This window comes from Ruditapes philippinarum, unplaced genomic scaffold (genome assembly GCF_026571515.1).
Source record: "Ruditapes philippinarum isolate M1 unplaced genomic scaffold, ASM2657151v2 ctg2846_1_1_1_1, whole genome shotgun sequence".
NCBI lineage: Eukaryota > Metazoa > Mollusca > Bivalvia > Venerida > Veneridae > Ruditapes > Ruditapes philippinarum.
Window position 1 is genome coordinate 28,176 of NW_026856836.1, and position 24,905 is coordinate 53,080.

General features: G+C 33.0%; 1 protein-coding gene across 1 annotated transcript; it reads right to left on the reverse strand.

The window, feature by feature from the left end:
• Positions 1-5,409: 5,409 nt before the first annotated feature.
• On the reverse strand, positions 5,410-23,509 carry LOC132747853 (ribonuclease H2 subunit B-like). Its single transcript, XM_060737383.1, has 11 exons — positions 23,318-23,509; positions 18,978-19,049; positions 17,364-17,471; positions 11,530-11,603; positions 9,731-9,845; positions 9,164-9,228; positions 8,529-8,619; positions 8,029-8,110; positions 7,122-7,176; positions 6,761-6,835; positions 5,410-5,594 (listed from the first exon to the last, which is right to left on the reverse strand). Exons 1-11 carry the CDS (start codon positions 23,445-23,447, stop codon positions 5,499-5,501), a joined length of 963 nt encoding a protein of 320 aa, XP_060593366.1. The 5' UTR covers positions 23,448-23,509; the 3' UTR covers positions 5,410-5,498.
• Positions 23,510-24,905: the final 1,396 nt, after the last annotated feature.

Consider the following 24,905-nt stretch of genomic DNA (forward strand, 5'->3'; position numbering starts at 1 on the left):
ACAGACCTCTCAATTATCAGGCATTCTCTTAACCGACTGTGCTATTGTGAATTAATGAAAACCTTCACATTAAGCTGGCGTGGCTTTCAATCCATGGCTAATATACTCCACATTAATTCTCGTAAACTACACGGACCAAACCGAAGTGGGATCGAATATTTAAATGAGTCCTATAATGTATTCATAATTGACAGGTCAATAAAATCAGGCTATAAAAAGAAAATACTGTTGAATGCCATGATCAATATAATCACTTCAATCAGCAGTAACTCGGGAAAACTAGTCCACGACCCTTTATAATAACCCCCCGACTTAGGCCGCTATTCCATTTATACGTGATCAGTGGTCCGCGTCAGTGATCCGTGTCCGGGCATGTCCGTGGGTATTATTCCATAGGTACGTTATTTTCTATATACTTTTAATTGAAGTATAGCGAACAGAGGATAATTATTTGTAGAATATGATATAATTTCATTCAAATACCAAAAACAGTTGTAACATCAAAGAATTAGGTAACAAACATTGAATATCAGTTAGGTTTTCAAATATCATCTCTTTAGCAACCGATGACCAGATGTTGTTTTTTTTAATCTGTCATTGCTGCATCATAAACTTATATGTTCTCCTACACTATTTTGGTGACTTCTTTAGTATTTTCTTTCGAAATCGATAAAGTATTTAATTCGTTCGAGGCATTTTGTAGGGATGAGACATGTCAGTGACTGTCCGCGTCCGTAAAAAATCGCTCATCCTGCGAAACGTCGCGGATGCCGTCGCGGAAGCGGATGGTAAACGGACAAAAGGAATAGATTCAACGTATTCTTTGATTAGCGAATCGGTAACGGATGCGGATGACGGACGCGGACCACTGATAAATGGAATAGCGGCCTTAGTTGGTATCCGGGCTGGGCAAGTGTAGGTTTTCCGTGCTAATGCCCCGGTGCCAACTTTTATCGGTGAACTACCGTTCACAATAGATCATGTCAATATGTTCCGCTTATTTTCGAAGCTGCTACTGTAAAAGGTCGTCACCCCGGATTAGCTGGAAATACCCAAAATATTCTTAATACCATCATGACCATAGAAAGTCTATTGACCTAAACGGCTACTTCATGAAAGCTTACTAATTGTATTATTTATGCCGTCATTTTTAAGACATCTGAATAGTCGATTTATAAACTGAATCAAAGTCCCTTTGGATTCAATCGTGAGAGGGAGTTACACGGCTAGCTTACGAAAAGTCTGTGCTTATGCTTGAAATAATGCAAGGAGGGGCACCCAGAGCTCTTCCGTCGCCATATGATCTTTTACAATATTGATGTGACTTCATTCATTAGCTGCGTCTAATTAAGGACAAAATGCACAAGTTTTATTTAACCAATATTTCAAAACAATCCATACATTTTTGTTCTTTTTATTCAATTTTATATGACAAACAACTGAAATGCCAGTCTTTATTATTTAACAGTAAGTAATATATACGATAATTTACCACGTACATTTCTCTACCGTCAAAAACAGTAAATATTAAAATTAATATATTTTCGAACCTTGCAGTTGCTATAAATGTATGATGAATATAGGCAAAAATGGCAGATAAGGTTGGCAAAATTGAAACACAACAACCCAAATACTAATACCCTACTGTTAGCACCAAAGCATCGCAAAGACAAGCAAAATAAAACATGGTCTTTCTTATCTAAATGGCAGTGTATACAAACATTTCCTGATATTATTATGCTATTGAACTTTGTATATGAATACGACATATACATGTAGATCTAATCTTTCTTCACTTATAACAAAGCTAAAACTTTTAAAAATGACATAAAATTAACAATAATCGAACAATGTTTAAATGAGCCTGTCATGACAAAACCAACGTAATGCGTTTGCGACCAGCTTGGATCCAGGCCAGCCTGCACATCCGCACAGTCTGATCAGGATCCATGTTGTTCGCATACAAACCCTTTAATAAGTAGGGAAACTGAAAGCGAACAGCATGGATCCTGATCAGACTGCGTGGATGCGCAGGCTGGTCTGGATCCATGCTGGTCTCAAATGCATTATGTTGGTTGTGTCACGGCGCGGCTCAAATGAGTAACAATAGTTGAGCATTATATTTAATAATGATAATCAAGTAATGTATCTAAATTTAGAGAATAAAATAATTTAATGAAGTAACCATGTATCTTTTCATTTCAATAAAAGAACAATATTTGTCATAGCCCACATTCTGCTGAAACCGTAAAAATTATCAGCCCAAGGTCTACTAGGGTAAAGCCATAATTGCCTGTCCATTGGTGCAGTCAGGCCAGGCTCTATACTGCTTCCTACCTTAAATAATTTATATTGATATCAAAGGGCAGTGCTAAAGTTACAAGCTAGACAAGTTTAGCGTTAAATCACAACATTTACAAAGCAAAATGCTGTAGCAAGATTCTGTGCCATGCATAGATCCCTGACCTATCTTGTTTGAATTATTAGATAAGTGTTTCAATAAGAATTTCACCACAACGTATTTGTTAACAAAAGAGCATGTCATTCAAATAAAAGGTCAGAGTAGGGATTGATCCATTATTTAATGTCTTGGACCATTCCTCCCCTCCACCCAATTACCATTTATTATACATCACAAAATCTAGCACTAAAAACAGCAAAAATGAGCATAGCATTGTATATGTAACAAAATAGTTAAATAAACATTACTTCATTCTAAAGGTAAAACTATGAACACTGTGAGTGGAAATTGATTAAATGCAACAGGCTATACTACAAAATGTATAAATCTGTAAAGTATCATTAATTTCAACAGATATAAAGATTTAAACAATTGTTTTTTTAAACAAGAGGGCCATGATGGCCCTGAGGTCGCTCACCTGTATGTAGCCCCCCCCCCCACCCCGCGGCCCAATTTTTACCCAAGGGCTTTTATTTGTTTATTTGAACAGACTTGGTAGACACCCATAAGAAGATGTTTCATGCAAAACATCTAAGTTCTAGCTCATTGGGTTTTTTTAAAAGAAGATTTTTTAAGTTTTTACTATACACATATAGTTAAAAACAATGACACCCCTCGGGCAGGGCCAGTTTTGACCCCTGGGCTTTTATTTGAACAAACTTTGTAGATATTTACTTAAAGATGTTTCATGCTTAATATCTAAACTCTAGTTATTTGGGTTTTTTCAAAGAAGATTTTTAAGTTTTTGCGATGTATATAAGGAAAATCAATGACCCCCGGGGCGGGGCCAGTTTTGACCCCAGGGCTTTTATTTGAACATACTTGGTAGACACCCATTAGAACATGTCTCATGCTAAATATCTTAGCTCTAGCTCTTTGGGTTCTTTAAAAGAAGATTTTATAAGTTTTTCCTATATGCATATAAGGAAAATCAATGACCCCCTGGGGCGGGGCCAATTTTGACCCCAGGGCTTTTATTTGAACAAACTTGGTAGACATTCACTAGAAGATGTTCCATGCCAAATATCTAAGCTCTAGCTCTTATGATTCTTTAAAAGAAGATTTTTTAAGTTTTTACTATATGCATATAGGAAAAATCAATGACCCCCGGGCGGGGCCAATTTTGACCCAGGGCTTTTATTTGAACAAACTTGGTAGACATTCACTAGAAGATGTTTCATGCCAAATATCTTAGCTCTAGCTCTTTGGGTTCTTTAAAAGAAGATTTTTAAGTTTTTACTTTATGCATATAGGGAAAATCAATGACCCCCTGGGGCGGGGCCAATTTGGACCCCAGGGCTTTTATTTGAACAAACTTGGTAGACATTCACTAGAAGATGTTTCATGCCAAATATCTAAGCTCTAGCTCTTACAGTTCTTTAAAAGAAGATTTTTTAAGTTTTTACTATATGCATATAGGGAAAATCAATGACCCCCTGGGGCGGGGCCAATTTTGACCCCAGGGCTTTTATTTGAACAAACTTGGTAGACACTCATTAGAAGATGTTTCATGCCAAATATCTAAGCTCTAGCTCTTAGGGTTGTTTAAAAGAAGATATTTAAAGATTTTTCTTTCGGTTGCCATGGCAACCAGAGTTCTGCATGGAATTAAATTCTTTGAACAATTTTTAAAGGTGACCACCAAAGGAACATTCCTGTGAAGTTTGGATGAAATTGGCTCAGTGGTTTATGAGGAGATGTCATTTAAAGCAAAAGTTTACGGACGGACGACGGACGGACGACGGACGGACGGACGCCGGACGAAAAGCGATCACAAAAGCTCACCCTGTCACTTTGTGACAGGTGAGCTAAAAAAACATACATGCAACACTACTGAATAAATAGCTTTAAAATGTGAATCTGTTAATTAAATAAACATCACTTCAAAACTGAAATCATATTCTGAATCAAAACCTGTCTAAAATATTTCTAATTATCAATGACCTATATATCCTGGTCAGAGCTGCATCAGTACTCAGGGTGTAGTACTTAAGTACCAGTACCAGTACTTGGCAAATTATGCAGTACCATTACCAGTACCAGTACAAGATTTTAGCTCGGTACTGCAGTACCAGTACTTTTTTTGGTGAAGTAATTAAGTATCCGTACCATTACTTTTATATATTCTTCAAAGTTTGAATAAATACAGTGTCAAACAAATAATTGCAAGTATTATTCAGCAAAGAAATAAAATCATAATTTACTTTAAAGTTAACATAACATATTTACAACTTTATAGTTTTAACATACTTTTTACAAACAATATTTACAACATATATTCATGTCATATCTAATTGTTTAGTAACCAGTCAACTGTATAAATACAATGCAAACATCTTTCATTTAAAACACAGCAGTCTTTTGTTGCCTTTCACACCTTCACACCTCTGTTCAATTTATACCAAAGTAAATAACAACTTTTTATGGTGCTAACAATATCACTTTTTTTCACTTGAAATGGGATTATTTAGAATAGAAGAAATTAATTAGTGTTTATTTTGCTCTTTTAATAGTAAATACAAAGTAATAACAGATTTTAAAAAGGATATTTTAGGGTAAAGAGTTATTGAGTCTGTTTATCTCAATTTAATTTTTACTTAAAGTCTTTGGTGCTTTTTATGATGAATACTATGTTAACATTTGAAGGAATATTGCAGCAAATTATCTTTAGATTTGATAACTTACTTTTTCACAAAAATAAAATATAGTTAATGTAATTTACAGCTTTATTTTATGAGAAAAATTGATGCTATTTTTAATTTTTATCAAAACCAAAAGTACTGGGTAATGCAGTAGCAGTACCACTTTTTAAGACAGTAATGCAGTACCAGTACCAGTAGTAGCAAAATTTTGTAAGAGTAATTCAGTATCAGTACCAGTATTTGCAAAATCGCTGCAGTACATACTGCAGTACCAGTACCAGTACCAGTAATGCAGCTCTGATCCTGGTATGGGTTTGACATTTTATTAAGTTTATTTTTTGGTCCTACAGTAGGTCATCAATCACAGGTTTGACTGTATTCATACTCATCAATTATCAGGATTTTGTTTTCGGAGAGAAGAAACTCATCATGCTCTTCATCCCGGACTTGTCAACTTTCTCCAACTTCTTCTGTGCTGTGCTGGCTTTACCCTGTAAATATTAGGTATTGTCATGTAAAATTGCTAGTCTAGTTATTTTAGTAGCGTGCAGTCTTTTTCTGACCTTTATGCAAAAAGTAGAAGCCAAATATAAAGTCCTTTCTCAATTGACAAAAATGTTGAAAATCCAAAATTCAAAATTGAAACTCCTCATCATTGTCTATATTTCTCCAAAACCATCAAAAGGTCAAGGCATAAATCATGATAAACAACACCATTTCTAAATGTGTATAATCATCATTTGAAGAAAACTGTGACAATTTTCATAAAATCAGTGTCAATTTTTCAAAAACTTTCAAATGGTTACCAGTATAACACAAAAAATCCAAATTTAGTAAGAATGGGCTGTTGCAAAGACAAGTAAAATTTGTCACTTGTGCTTTAATCTCTTTTGAGTTTTAATTTTTATGTTTGAGTGTTGCATAATAGATGATATAGATACCAAAGTCAATATCTATGCTGTATTTAAGTCAAATTATAAATGTTTATTGTTCATTTTCAAACCAGTATTTCAGATGAATTAATAAAAGCTACTGGCAACTTGCAGGAAATACAGGTTTGATCTGGATCAGTAGAACTATTGACCCTTTTTTTACCCAAATGATTTTATGTAAGCAAACTAGAACTATTTCATCAAGAAGCTACAGAACTTGGGACTAATAATGTAAAGTGTGTATCTTTCTGTCCCAGACAGAACACTAAATCCGACAAATCAAACCAGGTATTTACACTGCAGGTACATAATGAAGATTTTGAAAACATCACAGTCACATCATAGTTAATGTAAAAGTTTTTTTGAGACTATAGTACAAAAATAAATTTATATTCTGGTCAGACTATATTAATGTCTGGTCAGACTATATTAATGTATACACTCAAGATAATATGAGCTTCATTTTACTATCCAGCAATAACAGGATGGTCATCATGGGATAACTAAAGAAGTTTTCATTTTTAATTTAAACATACATGTATTCATTTTAATTTTAACTTGAATAAGAATTACTGATACTTGATAAACTCTCCAATCTGCTTCCAAGGACTTACCAGAACTAGTGTCATATGATAGTGAGGTGAAAAGGATGTGACCCCAGAAGAACTTTAACCCATGACCCCCGAGTTGGGAACAAGACACTTTAACAACTATGCTTGCCTTACCTTTTTAGACTTGTCCTCATGTTTCACATTCTGACTATAATCTTCATTAGGTGTTATATCTTCTAGTTTTGCTCTCTGTAATATCATTATCAATGTTAAAATAGTTTGCTGATAAAACTAATCTAGAATCCACACTTTTTAAGTAGAAACACTACAATATCAACTTGATGTCTTTAATGGTCCATTTATCTTAAGAAAATTCAGCACTACTATACTTCTTTATTTTATTGTTTGTTTTGCTAATTGCCACATCCAACTTTTCAGCAAAGAGCAGCAATATTCAAAATAATTCTGTTAAACAAATGCAGCCTACATTTCAATGAGCTTATAAAAAAACATGGAAAAATGAAGATAAAACAACCTTTGATGGTGGATTCTTAGCATCTGATGGTCTCTTCTCTGCAACAACTGGTATACTGTAAACATAAATCATGAGGAAGTAACATATTAAGCCACTGGTATACCTGGTATAACTTCAAGACCATAAACATGTTTTATAGACAAAATCCAATCATACAATACTTATTGGAGCTACTGACCCACACACCAATGTTCACAAAACAAAATATTGCCAAAACTAAGACTAATATCAAATAGAAGCAAGACATGTAGATCTACTTATCATTTTTTTACATCATGTAAATATATCAACCTATGGTGTGATTTTTATCTAATGATAATTATGATATCAATATGGCGACTTTCCTGCTTAACTGGTGAAGGAAGACCTAAAGTGCCCTTCCATGCATTATTTCAGGCATGAACCTGAGTAGAATCACAACATTTTGTAAGCTGAAGGTTAAACATAATCATAATTTTATTCAAAAAAGTTAAAAATCCAGCACTTTATGTGTAACTTTCATAAATATCCATCTCAATCAATCTTCTAGTTAAATCACTTCTCTTTAAAATCTTACCAATGAAATTGTAATATGCGTTACAGTAATACGAAAATTATTAGATTATTGCATGAAGTTCTGAAGCAGAAGTTGTACATAGAAAACAAAATGTATACCGTCCCATTCTTAAAATAGTGAATGTTAAATTTCAACTGGAGAGTCTTAAAGTCATATTCTTTAAATTTAGACTGGAGAGTCTTAGTCATATTCTTTATAAGTTTAAGCCAATTATATTCTTCTCCTGCCAGCGCGAGAGCCCTGTGAGAATAAGAGGTTTTAATTTTCAACTTTTCCTGTATAATAAAACGTCACTAAAAGTATATGATTAAGCATACACAGCAAAGCAAATCACAAAACATAAAACCTCACCCTAAATGTTCTCTCAGTAAGTTGGTTAATTCTGTAGGAAGATAGTCGGACACCACACCAAAAGCATATCTCATATACTCCTCTGAAATATCAATAATAATTCTAATCTGAAATACTAAAGCAAATAAAGAATTTTATAATAATTTTGATTTACTGTCTGATATCTCTAACTTTGTCAGCCATATTGTAAAGTAAATCAGAATTATTTTACCAAAGTCAGAAATCCAATAAAATCAGTGTAATATTGTTTTATTAGGATCTACCTGTCAGTTAAGACAATGATGTTTATCAAATAGTTTATTTCTATTTATAACTCTGGTAACTACCTTGTTCAGCTGACCATAACGGTAGTTGTTTTGTTTTTTTAACAGTACCATAAAAAGGTTTACTACTTTCATCATTCCATAAAAATCTTACCAAAAATTAATGGACAAGCTAATGACTATCAATGGAAGAAAACACTTATTACAATACCTGTAAAAATAGAACATTTTACAAACCTTCAGTAGCTTTACTCTGTACAAGTTCTGATGTTTTAGCACCAGACACACAAACATTCTTCTTCTCCAATACTTTACATACATTTTCTGTCTGAAAAATAATTCATTAAATATTTATACATTGAACTTGCTCAAACAAATTAACTTTAAAACGATTCTCTGCAAATAGACATTAGGAAGAATGGAGCCATATGAAACAAATATAATATCAATATTCAAAAGAAAGCTGAATTCACTTTTTCCAACATATTATGCTATCCAACCTGCACGGCATGCCTGATTTTTAAGAATAATGAATGTATGTGGACATGAGTTAGTTAAAGCTTAATTAACATAAACAAAGGGAAACCAAAAACAAAGCAAATGTTTTGGCGTATGTATAAAACAGGCACTAAATAAACCATTGTGCTCCCTATATATTCATTCCTCAAGATATCAGTTTATTTTGTGAAATGTGAAAGTTCTTTCCAGCAGTCAACTGTTTCCCTGAATTTCCTCTCATCTTGTTGGATAACCAAATAAAAGGGAAACTTTTGATCTCTATAGAAAAGTGGACAAAACACTTTCAAACATCTTAAAATTATGAAATGTTTTCACAGTTACTGATTTTTCAGTTCCTGTTTCTACAAACTTGCCTTTAACTTCAACCAAGATAATGCCTTGTCTTTGTTATATCTGTATGCTTTAAAATCATCATCACCTAAAATAGAAAAGAAATATGCAATCTTAAAGCATCTTCAATATAAGAAATTCTCTAAGGCAGTGCAATGTGCAATTTTATTGTAATGCCTTTATCATAGATATGAAATCACAGTTTTGATAAGATTTACATAATAAACCTAATATTATGATAAAGACTGATAAAGGTCCTTTAGTATCTTTCTCTGGCAAATGAAGACCCAATAGTAAATCTGTTTGCATTACAAAAGGTACAACCTTAACAATATTCTGATTTGAGGATGCAATAACATTCTTTTGAAGGCAATGTTTCAGATATTTTTTGTGTTTTTAGATGCATGCCTGTATAAGAGTGTCCCTACACTCACAAAGCAATTTACGTGTTACTCTCTACTGAGCTATGTGTGTGGAACCAGACATGTTAGTTAATAATTTTAATTAGAGTGGTGCAGATTCAAACTTATGACCCAAGGATTTTTGCCAACGTGAGAAGTACCAGTATTGTAAATCAATGTTTATTTTACCTTTGACATCTGATACATTCTCGAGATGATCTGACTGACAAGAAGACTGTAACCTGCGGCATTCTGGGAAATCTTCATCTATCACTATCTGATCTAATGTCATAAACTTTTCTGACTGCAAAAATCAAAACATTCTACTTTGTTAACTTTGGGAATAAGTAGCAATGAATGAAAAGAGTAATTGTAATTCATGATTTGAATGATTTCCCATTAAATAACAGGACATTATTACAACATGTATTTCATTATAGAAAGACTTGATTGCATTGAAAGTGATTCATTAGCAAAGTGTTAACATATATTATTTTGTAACATATAACTTATTATGTTTAGAAGAAACAGAAAACTATAAATCACAAATGTAAAACACAGTTAGCCATTAAAGTTGTAAAAGCTTCTAGCTTTAGTTAGTGTTTGGTAGTTAATCAAACACCATTTATCTATTGTCTCAAGAACTTTTTCGCCATTTGATATTAAGTGGATATTTTTAAATAGATTTTGGGCTTGTGGAGTTTATACATCAATTCATCTATGTGTCACAGCTATGAATCTGACATTGTAATACCAATTTGATACTCCATTGATCGACAGGTTAAATGAACAAAATAGAGGTTTACAGCTAACCCATGCATGCATTTCCCACTTTCTGCGCTCAGTGTCCTAATTATATTTAATGTACTTGACTACTACATTGGATAAGAGTTATCGCTAATAACATAGCAAATATACATGAAAAGAAATTTACGATTAGCGAAAAATATAATTTTTCTTCTGACCTCGGTGAAATTTTTTGGCAATGTGTGGCAGCTTTCAAGAAGTCTTGATCAAGTATAAATTAGAGTATACCTGTAATCTTTATTATATATTTGTGTGATGCATTATAATTCATTTTAGCAGTAGTAATGTCCTAATTACAATTGTTTATTGTACTTGACAGTTACACTGAACAAGAGTTATTGTGAATATCATATATATAGCAAAATATACATGAAAAGAAATTTATGATTGGTGAAAAATATAACATTTTTTGGGTTAGCCAAGGCCTATGAGTGTTATACTAAGGTTAGCATTAAAATGTGGTGGCAGTATACTATTTTAAAGTGAAACTGAAATTGTGAAAACCATATGCCATCTTTTGAACTTTACAGAGAAGTAGTCCCTCCCCCCCAGCATCCCAATGCTTGACAATCAAACCTACTTTAAGAGTCAAAATCTTCTGACCTCGGTAAAATTTGTTGCCAATGTCTGAAGGCTTTCAGGAAGTCTTGATTAACTATAAATTAGAGTATATTATATCTTAATTGTATAATTGTTTATTGCATTATTATTAATATTTTTTACAGTAGCAGTGTTCGCGTTTACTGAGTAAACATATCAATTTACTCGCTAAAATTGCCAGGGAGGAAAGAAAAAAAGGGCTGTTGAGTCCCTGGGACGAAACACTTTTTCCCCGATAATTGGTCAATTCTCTCTTAAGTTTTTTTGCTCTGCTTGAAAATGATTTTCTATTCACTTTAAATAAATTGTATTATAAGAACTTGACTTTCACCTCATTTTCATTTGTTCCTTTCTCATTAGCAATGCAGATTTATATCCCAAACATAGACTAGGAGCAAGTGCTCGGCCTCGTTTTGGGCCAACCTATCAATTATGAAGTTATGCAAACATTGACATTTTTGTAATTGAGGACTCGTTCCATTTGAATTGGGACGTAACAGATCTATTAGCACTGAGTCCCAGGTACTCAGTAAAGTTAGGGAAAATCGCTAACACTGAGTAGTAATAAGTCATGATCTTACCTTAGCAGCTTGTATAAGGTATGGTAAAATAAGGAACACTGGATCTACAGGCGTAGTTATATATAAACTGCCATCTGAAAAATGACACAATGAAATTAAATGATTGTTTTTTCAACCAATTGTAAGAAACATCAAACATTATCCAGATCATACGTTTATGCCGACTTTCCAGCATTCAGAGGGGGAAGACCTCTTGAACGTCTATGCATAATTTTGAATTTTTTAGACAGGAGTGGGCACCAAAGTTGAACCACTGACTTTCCATAAGCCTGCGGACATAATTAAATGTCAATAAATGAACAATTATGAACTCAACTTTACAAATTGTTCTCATGGGCTTTCTTAGTTTAGTTTATACAAAATTTATTACAGGAAGCTTTATGCTTATAAACACACTTTCAAATCCATTCCTTAAATTATCAAGTTCTCAGCAATATGTAAAAAGTTTCTTGCTTGCAGAAACAACAGCTGGCCCCTGACATGGTTTAAACCCATTTAACAAGAGATCCTTAAATAACTAGTACATTAATCACTCAGCCATGTCACACAATGAGCTGTCATCAACTTGAACATTATGAGCATTTTGGCCAAAATGCACCAAAATTTGATGTAAACTCTCATGTATTTTTTATGCAGTGTTCAATCTAGAGCGCGCCATTGCGCAATTGACCCCCTGAAAAGGCCGCCGGCGCAAAACAAAATCAACTGTGGGCCCGACGGGCGCACTCATAGAAAATGCCCTAAATGACATTAGAATGCTTTCTTAAACCTGGTTAAGTACATAAAAGAAGTTTCTTGTGAATAATATTAATAAATACTGAATTCAAAACTGAAGTTTGTATTGAAAAACAAGAGCATGTTGGTAAGATAGTTTACCGCACTCGGTAACCCATTTAAAACCTTTATCGCTACGCTCTCTCGGTCCGCGTCTGTTAATATTATGTAGACTTGTCCTTCGTACCCTAACTATTACTTACTTTTGAGTCACAGTTTTTATAAGCAAAACAAATCGCAGGGTTCCCACTCTTAGATATTTTGAAAATTTAAGGACTTTTCCAGGACTTATCAAGGACCTTTTTTGATTTTTTAAGGACTTTATAGAAGATTAAATTTCAAGCTATTCGATTTTTTTTGTCCTATGAATATTTACATGGTAATGTTTAAAACAACATTTGATAACACCAATATAATACATGTAGTTCATGACATAAATCTAACTCTATCTAAAAAATACACTCAGTGTCTATAAATAATTATTGAAATGTACTTTGTGACAGCTACTGTTTTTGCAGGTTGTCTGCAATTTTCATGTAATTTTGCTGTTTTTAATGCTTCCAATGGATCACTTTTTTTTTACAAGATATTCATAGTACTTTAATATTTTAACCTCACATTTGACCTCAGTCCACTAAGGTGCATAGAATGGCAAAAGCATGTCACACTAAAGGGTATTACTATATGAAAACTGCCTGCAGGTGTTTCTACAGGTATTCAAAATTTCACAACTTTCATGTTTAAATGTTGTATTCTGCTTAAGCCAGTGCTACGGGTTCTACAAAATATGACGGCAGCACGAAATACCCAAACACAATCAATTATAGCAATATTCATTTTGGTTTGTATACAATATAGATTTAAACAAGCAATTATCATAGTATTGCAAGCAATCTATAAGTCCCCTACCGGTAAGAGCCCAAGCAACATTCTGAAGGGCCATTGGCCATTCACTTAGGTTCCTACTTTAAGAAAATTTGTTGAAAAAGTTCTTTAAAAGTGATCACAGGAAACAGTTTTTATGTACAGACAGACGGACTGAAGGACACTCTATAAAGTTATTTTTTAAACATCACTGTTATCAAAATATAACATTTTTAAAATCCTATCATGATTGAAGAAGTTGGAGTAAAAATGAACAATTTCTCAAAAAAAAAAGTCTAAGTTCAAAAGGGGCTTAATTCTGGAAATAGCCTTGCTAGAGTATTGAACACTCACAAATGTTGAGTGACTATAAGAAACATTTATATGAAGTTTGAAGTAGATACATTCAGAAAAAGAAGTTATTAAAAAAAACAATGTTTTTTTCATGAAAATTTTAAGTTCAAGGGAGGTAATTCTGATAAACTTTGTGCTAGAGTTGTAAACCTTGTCACATATGATGTGGTTGATGACAAGCAACTTATATTTAAAGTTTGAAGAAAATACCTTAAGAAATAAAGAACTTATAGTGAAAAAACTTAAAAACTAGAATCAGAAATCTTGAAATTCAGTCTATTTGTTGCCATAGCAACCAGAATTTTCAACATAGGAAGATAAAAAAGGATGTGCATAATTTCCATACTGCCATCTACCCATATGTCAAGTTTCATAAACATATTTTCAGTACTTTTTGTGTTATCACTGGATCCAGGTTATGTGTAAAATTTGCCATATTTTCAGTCTATTTGTTGCCATAGCAACCAGAATTTTCAACATACGAAGAAAAGAAAAGGACGTGCATAATCTCCATACTGCCATCTATCCATATATCAAGTTTCATTAAAATATTTTCAGTACTTTTTGCGTTATCGCGGGATCCAGTTTTGTGGACGGACGGACTGACGGACGGACAGACGAACGGACTGACGGACAGACGGACGGTAAACCTAAAGTCCCCTCCGTTAAACCGGTAGGGGACTAATAAGAAAATTAATTGATACTATTTACAAAATAATATGACTTAGCCAACTATTACTTTCATTCATTCAATTGAAATTGGCAGTTCAGATGTTGTAAGAAAAGAAAATGTGACATTTGCTTTTCTAACTGTTAGGTTCATTAATGAATAGACAAATGTACTTGCAAGATATGATATTTATTGTCTACTTTTAATTTGTAGGGTATAATTTTGTTGAAATTTCATGAATACAAGTTCATTCGCATTATTTTTTTTATTTAATAGCTTAAATGGAGTATACTGTATTTGGGTATATTTTGGTTCAAAAATGTATATTTGGGTATGGTTGATTACATCTTAGTGAAAGTGTATATTGTATTCAGGATTAAAACAACACTTTTTTAGTATAACACATTTATTTTTAGTATATTTTGGCTATATTTGGGTATTTCTTGTTACCCAAATATGGTGTGGCCCATTGGCTGTGCTCTGTCTTGACAATAGTTCATGTATGTAATACTATAATAAATTAAATTAATAATTGTTTATTTTATATTGATTTACCTTTGGCTTTCAGCATGGTTGTGAGGAATTAGGATAAAAAAAAATTGCCCAAAGGCAAAGAAACAACCAGACCTGTGAGCTTTCGTGTTTCGTAGCACAGGCCAATCAAGCAAACTTGCAGTGTTTCTGCCAGAGCGCGTTTTTGCGTTTTTGACGCACTATTTTCAGCCATGACACAATGAAATTTAGTTAGTGCGTATTTTGTGACGCAAGAATTTCACCGTCGCTGATTTCAACACAAGTCAGATATACAGACTATAAACCGTCAATTCAGTATAAAAATGTACGGAATGTTTACCGTGGGCTCCACTATAACTTTAATGAGAAATGAAATTTACCGGGTCCGTGGTCCGGCATCTAGCCAATTTCAACTAGTTAATAAACGCTTGCATTTATACGTTACTGCATATATTGAAAGCGCCCAGACAAAATTATTTATTTTGTTGTTGTCATATTCTGCGAACGAATAACTGTCTGCTGGAAAATGCAGTCTGGGTATATGTTAGTGTTCATCTGTGCTGTTCTACAGATATTAGAAATTTCAAAGGGAGCGATAGCAACAGGAGAATGTTTCTAATTTCTGTAAAACAGCTAAGGATGAACACTAACATATTTAGTGTCAAGCTTTATTTGGCCCTTGATTACGTCACTAGGCGGTACTATGAAACACTATGAAAAATAGAAGGCGACTACGAACGAATTTCAATATAGTATCGACTTTCTTTCTTCTATGAAAATTAACACACATAATTTTTAAGAAATACAGCGTTATTATTGGATGACAAATAATCCAAAATAGCAGAGACTGACCAATTTCTTCACGAAAATTATACAAAATATTGTAAATAAAACTTATAAAGTGTTACCTGTTTTTTTTTTTTTACACTTTTTTTAAATTTATTGGCATGACCCTTATGAATTTGAAATGACCCCTAAAATATCATACAGGGGGTCATAAAAGACCCTCAGAAAATCAGAGCTGGCAGAAACACTGAACTTGTGGTCGATTTGTGACTGTAATATTAGATTTTCCAAACAAAACTGCCATAGTAACCAATAAATAAATGTTAAATCTCAAAAATGTCAAACTTGGCCTCCAAAAACACTTGTAAATCGAAAAATCATCAACATTCAAGATACGGAAGTCAATATACTGTGCTGAGGTGCTAAGACCGCCATTTTGGTTTGTTTGATTTACTTCCCCTTTTCCAGACTAATTCCCGTACCTTCCCGGACTTTTTTATGTATCAACACTAATTCCCGGACTTTTCAAGGCCGGGAGCTCCTGTTTTCAAATTCACGGACATTTCCCGTTTTCCCGGACAGCGTGGGAACCCTGAAATCGTCACAGATAATCCAATACGTGCATGTAGTTATAGTTTTTTCACGGTCAAAACAAATAAATATGTAATAACTATCCAAAGGAAAAAAAATATATATATATTTGTGGAAAGTGCGAGTTAATTATAGAGAAGTGTGCATAAATTATTACGAACACGCCTTCATCCAATTAAAAAAGTCTTAAAGATGGAGCAATCAAACACGATTGGCTAGGGAGTGTTTGACAATTAAGTAAATTAACTTTGATTGGTCTTTGGCTGGTCGGCACTAAAACACTGTGCATATCATTAATCAATACAGACAGCTTAAGCGTGACGGAAGAACTGCTGCCCTGACAAAAGATCAAAGGTACCGGTATGTCAATATACATTGTCTTAGCACCTGTTGACACTTTGTTTTTCGCTTGGATATATTGAGAAGGGTAAATGTTTTTAGCGACTATTGTAAGTTTATATTCTTCATAAACAAAGCTAATTTCAAAATATGATTTTCCGTTATATATCGGGCGCTGATTAAAAAACTGAACATTATTATCAAATATCCCTGGTAACATTAAAATTAAATAAGATTCATATTTTTCTTTGAACATTATGTCATCGCGTTTCTTTACCAATCAGTTCTTAAAATTGAGCCTGTATCAACGCTAATGTCATTTTTTTAGTTGAGTTGTTTTGGAATTTTGCAACCGTTCTTGGTCTAAATATGGTACGTGAACAAGTAACTTAAAAGATACAATACCTTATTTGAATTTGATGTTCATTTAAGTGTGGGCCCCATTTTTTCTCAAATGACCCCCTTTTGAAAAGTTTATGGGCCCGAAGGGCCCCCTGGGAATTTGTTCTAGATTGAACACTGTTTATGAATTCATTATATTTGAAGTAATTATAATTATTATTAATTTGTGGTGGGAGATATTGTATATTATTTCATTCACCTTCAATTTACTCAAAATATCTAATGTTTTGTTTGTTTGTACACCGACACAGTATAGGTCATTTGGCGACGTTCCAACTTTACTGGTAAATGAAGACCTCAGGTACCCTTCCGTGAATTATTTCAGACACGAACGGGCACCCGAGTTGAACCATTGACGTTCCGTAAGCTAGCTGGATAGCTTCCTCACATGAAAGAATTCAAAGTCCCTGTAGGGATTCGAACCCACAGCGGTGAAGGGCAAGTGGTTTGAAGTCAACGACCTTAACCACTCGGCCACGGACGCCCCAAAATATCTGATGAACCAATCAAAATTGACATAGCATACATGTGCAACACTCACCATGTTGAACTGTTTCCCCAATAAACCAGGACCTAAATTCTTCTTTAAACTGTACTATCTCATAAATATCTTTGTCTTCATTGCTAAATAAAAACAAACATCTCTGCCCTGAAACAAACATAATTTCAAGTACTATTAAAGTATTACTACCTTATTACTGTACAGCTTCTAACCATTTACCTTAGAGCTGTCATCGATATCGACAATATCGATGTATCGTTGATATATTTTTGTTGATCAATAATCGATACACATTTTAAAAAATCGATACTTTTGACTTATAAATTAAATGTCTAGAAATTATACAATTCACCCAAAATATATGCAGAAACAATTATTTATATCAAATGTGATGCTTTTGTTATATAGTGGAATCATTTCATAGCAATGGTCACAAAAATATTGTCTAGAAAAAATCATGCAGTGGACAAAACACTGTACAGAACATGTTTTTGACTGAAATCATTGAAACAGGTATGAAAATGAATGACAGACAAGTGAGTATAGGATATTATCGATATATCAGTGTATCGTTGATTTTAGTTACTTGATATCGATATATCGTTGATATGCTTTGCACTGAATCAATGACAGCTCTAATTTACCTACTCTGGAACGGAAAGTGATTAGCCTTTGCCAATAATGGCCAATATAAAGCCAATCGAGCCTGCATAACCATGCAATCTGACCGGGCTCTCAAATGTTGCTAGAAGTAGATGGCTCATTTTTTTCTACTACACCAAAAACCCTTAAATATTGAATAGACTGTTCCAAATTCAAAGAGTTAAAAGTTTGACTTACGGGCATATTACACAATGATTTTGTGATCATGAATGTGTAACTCCCAAAATTTAAACTTAAAAATTCTTAAATATTTCAATATTACTTTTCTTTTTGAGCAACTTACATCTGTAATAATTATTAATGACTTAATCCGAGTTTTGAGGTTAATTCTGCAAAACATTTTTTTCATATGTATGTTATTTCATTTTCATTTAGAGTCATAATAAGTTTTTTTAGAACTGAAAATTACAGCATATTTTGCATTTAAGTGGGGCTTAAAACATGAAAAGACCTCATTAAATTTTGAACCTTAACTAGACTATACCTTAACTAGACTAGAATGATGTCTTATCACAGAATCCTGAAATTCTATCCAAAACAAAAAAATAACGATTTAAAAAAAATCCCATATATATATATACTATAAAAAAACACAAGGAAGGCAACAACATTTCCCCACCCACCGCTACATTTACAAGGAATATTTGTAAAAACGCCTGGAATTTACGTCCGAGCACACTAAATCAAATCATGGGTGGGGAAATGTTGTTGCATTTCTTGTGTTTTTTTATAGTATATATGGATTTTTTTAAAATCGTTATTTTTTTGTTTTGGATAGAATTTCGGGTTCCTGTGGTCTTACTTTCTGTTAGTCAATACATGCACATCATGATGGAACAAGGTAAAATATTAATGACAAATAATAAATTAAAGATATAAATATTCTATAGTATAGCTATACCTTAATAAATGCATCTTTTTACATTCTTAATCATAAGGATAATTTTATTAACTAACATGATGATCGTGTTAATAGTACTTTATACACACCTGTTCTAGGATGTTTAAGTCCACATACAATAGATTCAGGATTGGTGTTTGGATCTAGCTTAATAACCTCATCTGTCAAATAAACAACCACAAAAATAAATAAGAATGAATGAATGAACAAGAAGCATCAAAATGGATAAAAATAATATATAATCTATATTGTCTGCAAAGTCTAAAACCCTTCTTTCTTTAACTTGTCTGCAAAATCACTCTTTGTTTAAGTTTAACTTGCCTGCAAAGTCCGTCTGCAAAGTTAGTCCAACTAATTGTACTGCGCGACGAGATATTGTGCTATTTTCGTGTCTGGGCAATATCTCGCCTCTACGTACAACATAAAAAGTACCTTTTCTGTGGTGAAATTAGCGCCGGGATTTTGAGCGCAAGCTTTGGACCATCTAAAATCGTATTAGAATTCATATTTTAATAAATTTGTTACGATACCTTTAAAGATTATTCATTTCTACATCTATTTCATGTTTTATTTGTGAAAATATTCCTAACATAAAGATTTTGATAGAAAAGTAAACACATGAACCATCAAAATACAGACATCGCCGCTAACGTCACGTGACAAAAACACTGTTGATTACTACACTGGTGTGTATGCGGTACTGCATTACTGAGAAACGCCGAAACACTCTTAGTAAAATATTAAGTTTAATGTTATATTTAAGACATTTATTTATGCAAAAAAATACTATGAAAGGATGAAAATATTATTTTATTTGGGTAGATGCAAAACTTATTCGTTATTGTCAGAGCGTTCTTAGAAATATCAGAATCATCATTATCTTTTTAGAAAAGCTACTCAGTAAATGGACTCCTCACAAAATATTTTCTTGTTTATAAAAAAAATTATTTCGTTCAGCTTTCCCAGTAAATATAGGACATTGGACCTATTGGTAACTTTAGATTTTTTCCCCACGATTATGATGAAAATAGGAATATGTTAATAGCAGAAACACAAGGCTTATATGTTTAAAGAGCAACGAACAGATTCCTTGTGCCTTAGCGACTACCAGAGGACGCCATTCTAAGGAATTTGACAGTCTGTTATTTATATTAATGTTGATTAACTATTAAACAATATTTTCAATGTTCAAAATATTTTTTATCTATAATAAAACGAATAAATGTCAAACACGGTATAAAACGAATAAATGTCAAACGCGGTGCCTCGACATTATACATGTATGTGCAGAAACAACATTCCATGTGATTTTTTTATTATTATTTTCTTATCCACGCAGGTCCATAATTCTTGCTAGTTTATTCCAAAAAGCTTTCTGAAGATGATTATAGAAAGAAAAACACACACACACGCACACACACGTAGGTATGAAATTGTTTTAAAATGACCGTGGTACAGGGAAAAATACTCGGAAATTTATTTCATGAAACAGGTGCCCGCTTCATTTTTTTTGTTGTTTTTTGTTTTGCAAAAGACTTTCATAATGTTGGTATGCAGTAAAGATTTATTCCATACATTTCACTTTTATGGCGTCTTAGAAATTATTTTCTTTTATAAAATACACGCATGGCGAAGTGCGATTTGAAGAATCAAGGCGGTTATTTTACAATGTTACATAAACAAAACGCTGCGCCACAGAGGTGTAGGGTGTGGAGCTCAAAACGATTTAAAATAAAGAAATGCATATTTGTCAATCCCAGCACATGTATATATATATAAGAATACTTAATATAAGCCGTTTTGAAAAAAAATCATATTTCAGCGTCTATAATAATACACAAGATAAATACACAAGATAAAAATGTTCGCCGGAAAAAATCCGCACATTTCCCATCAAAACACCATGTATTTTATTCCGTTTCCAAATTTTCACATAATCCTTTGGCCCACAGACACAGAAGATATAATTCTTCATGATGATGGTCAATTTTAAACTTCCACATGAATATAAACAACGCAACAGCTGAAATAAACATCGAGATTATCGCCGTTTTACTCCATTTACAAAATCTTTTGACAAATTCAAACGTGGCACCCCAACGTTGACAAATATACATTTCATTTGGATTTTAAAGGCGTTTTGAGCTACACACCCAAAGTGTCTGTGATTTCTTTGATTCTTGTCCAATCATATAAGATTTAAGGGTTATGCAACACGTTTACTCATTTTAAACAATAATATGATACAGATTGCTACTGCCCCAAGTATTAAAGTTGTTGCTTTGGAAAACGAACTTTTAAAATCGGTAAGAAAACACGGCGCCTCTTCAGTTCTTTTTTTTTTCAATAATTTTTAACATTCTAGTGAATTTAGATAGAAAACCAGAAAATAGTTCCTAAATATTAAATGTCACAACACAAAACTTAAAAAGTTGGTATATCTTGCGTTAATTCAGAGCCGGGAAAATATACCGAGGAAACTCGTGGCTGTAACACATTTAAATTCTTACCACCGTTTAAACAATTTTCATAAATGAATTATAGAAAGAAATTTAAGCATAAGATAATCGTCTTTAAAATGAATCATCAAGTATATTAATAATTATAAATTGAAAAATAAATACATGTAATTACAATCTAAAAATAACTTTTCTTTACAATTTGGACCATGTCAGCATGGAAAATTGTTCAACTGATTCCGGATAGAAATCACGGCTCCAATTTAAATACTTTTCTTTAAATCAAATTTATCTAAAACTTAATCTTATAAATTTTAAGTTGACACAAAGAATTTAAGTAAGGAAGAAACAGAACTGCGCAGTGTCAACATTTCCGAAGTGTATATTGGTCAGCGTACCGGTGTCGGCGTTGTGGAATAGTTGACACGTAACGTTTCAAAAATAAATACATGGTTGAATATATTTTCTATTCCGGAACAAAAACTTTTCTGGAACATCGCTTAAACAACACCCAAATATCCAGGCCATTACGGCATGCTATGATTATAGTCTTTTATTACAAGGATAAATGGTACATGTACACGCAGACAAACGAAAAATGGGCGCTCGGCGTAACGAGTTTTACTTTTCTGAAAACTGTTGAGGAATGAAAAATTAACGCAAGAATTTACCATTTGAATTCAAAAAATCTTTCATAGCGTAATGCACGTTTGGAAAACAAATCTTTCTAGGCAAGGAGTTGCTGATTTTAATACGCAGCAAGTTGTAACTAACATAATTATTCTAACATAGATAGTACTACAGAGTGTAGACAATATATATTTTAATGAAATACAGTATTTGTTTATCCTTTAGTAAACATGTTTATAAAAAAGAGGTCTACATTAAAAGTTTCTCCGCATCATTTTAAAGATTTCAATCAATTAGAAAAAATAGTTAAAGATTATTTCCTGGCGATTTATTTTAATGTAGCAATAAATATGATTAATAATAACAACATTAAAGAATAATACTAGCACTGTTTAACAGTTTTTCATATTTTTTTTGTCACGCAAAAAAAAAAATTGACAACATTCACGCACGGTACCGAACAATATCGATTTTTAGCGTACATGTTACACTACTGTAGCAACATCACAATATGGCGGCGTTGGTACACAAACGAGACGGTGAAATGAAACTAACGTAGTTTACTTACTTCTAAGTTGATAGTCAAGCACATTTTGTGCTGTTGATTCCTTCAAATTGTATTGTTGAATAGATTCTTAGTTTAAATTGTCTGCATTTTTACATTAACATTGAAATCCACGTTTCACCACAGAAAGGTCTCCTTTTGGTTTTTGACGTTAAAGGGACTCCACTGAGGTTTTTTGACATTATGGGACTGAAAATATTTTTTCAAGATAAATGTGCCATTTGATGTAGGTTTAGACCACTAATCTTTGTGCAAAATTTCAGATCATTCAAGCACTTTGTTTCTCCAGAATGATTATTCAAATTGCAAAAAAATGACCCAAAATGAAAAGCGTTTAAACGCTTTTCACTCAAATCAGGCTAAGAAAAGCATAAAAATACGATTTTCAATTTATTTCAAATTTAATTTCTTAACTATCTTTGCATATATTTCTGAATAAAGTGCCCCAGAAATTTAAATGTTATGTTTTTATGCTTTTAAACCTCAGTGGAGTCCCTTTAAAGCGAGATTCTGCCCCAGAAAGAAAATATCTCAGAATCAAGCTTTGGCACGTCAATATATTTTGACTATAGATCTGCAAAGTATACCAACCCACCAAAAATTATGCAACAAAAACCAGTCAATGAATAATTAATTTGTATAATAAGAGCTCATCAACTTTATTACAAACTTCGTTTACGATTTAGTCATATGAAGTTATTCCCGTTAAAGTTATCTGGTTACAATGAGTTATGACTTATGGTAAGAATGAATTGTAGGACGAATCTTTCCATACCTTTCGCTATGAAAAGCCACTGCGTCGGATCTTTTACAACAAACGGTTGCTTCTTCGTTTCTTTGTCACCGTCATCAATTGTGCCATCAACGTCGACAGGTTCTTCCTTTTTTTTCCTTGTTGACGGCATTTTTGCATTGATTCTCCGACCTTATTTTTTATGCAATTATGGCGCGAAATTGAGCATGTTAAATTCACGTCGTAATAATAACTTTGTACCAAGGTCCCAATAATTTTCGTACAAATCGCGATTCGCCCCATAAAATGACCTGATAATTTGGAAATTATCTATGGACAAAAACAGGAAAGGAAAATGTGTTGAAAATATCCAGCTGGGATTATATATTTATCCCCATAATTAAGTTTGCTGATGAATAATCACACCGTGTCAACTTCATCATGAAATTACACCAGCTCGAGTTATCCATGAATACTTCATAACAGTTTCATTGTATTGTAGCACAAGTCTTCAAAACATGGTCCATGAGAAAAGAAATTTCAGACTTATTGTTTATCAACAGATTTAGCATGATGATCTGTTGTTATATTTTTCTGGTCCTTCGGGATCATTGATTTCAGCTCTTTTAAGTGTTGAAATTGAGTACCACTCAAGCTGGTGCTAGAGGGCGTGATGGATGTTGCACCTTTTCATTATCCCTCCTGTGCAGACTCAATAAAACTGAGTCTTCAGTTTTCATTTAATTTTGTAGTTATGTATGCTTAAATCCGATGGATCACACTTTATCAAGATTTTTATAATGTATCTCAGCTGTTAGAACACATATATAATTGTGCTAATCTCATGTCCTCCTGATAAAACAACATCCATAGTCAGTACCAGCATTCTCTCTGTTTTATTCAGGTTGATAACTGCGAATCCATACAAGTTAATTTCACGCAAGGACGTCTTAACAACCCAGAATCATATATAAAGCCAGGCTAATGTCATTGTCTGGGATTATTCCAAGGCATTCAAAACTTGTAAATGCTTATTTTCAGCTGAATTTCAGAAAGTCTAAATATTAGACCCTTACATGTATATTAATTGAATTTTAAATTCTTCTCGTAAAACCGGTCAAAAAGGAAGATGTACAAGGTACGTAATAACCTGTCCAATGACACCAAGGCCCTTTCTGGGATCCGTCCTTAGGAATGGTCTCTTCCTAGACGTCTACTAGAAGTTGTCAAATGTTTGCTGATCAATAATACTATGACGTAAGATGACCAGCCACTTAATGTATGTAAACAATAGTATACATGTATCCCTACAGAAAGATCTTCAAGATTTAGAAATATGAGAAATAGTCATAAACCAGGGGCGGACACAGAACAGGGTTAAGGCCTAAATATCGGTGAAAGATTTTGATAAACACAATGGAAAACAATGCAACAGGTGAAAAGTGTCTGGGTCAGCATTTTGCACATGTGGCAAAAATGTAATAGATATATCTTAATATATATTATCTCATCTTATGAGTGGCAATGTACTTCTTGTATATTGTTTATACTGCTATTCAAACGTGTGTTTGATTGGTGAAATTGAAATAAAGAATGTACGTGAGCGATATGGATGTGGGAGGGATGTCCC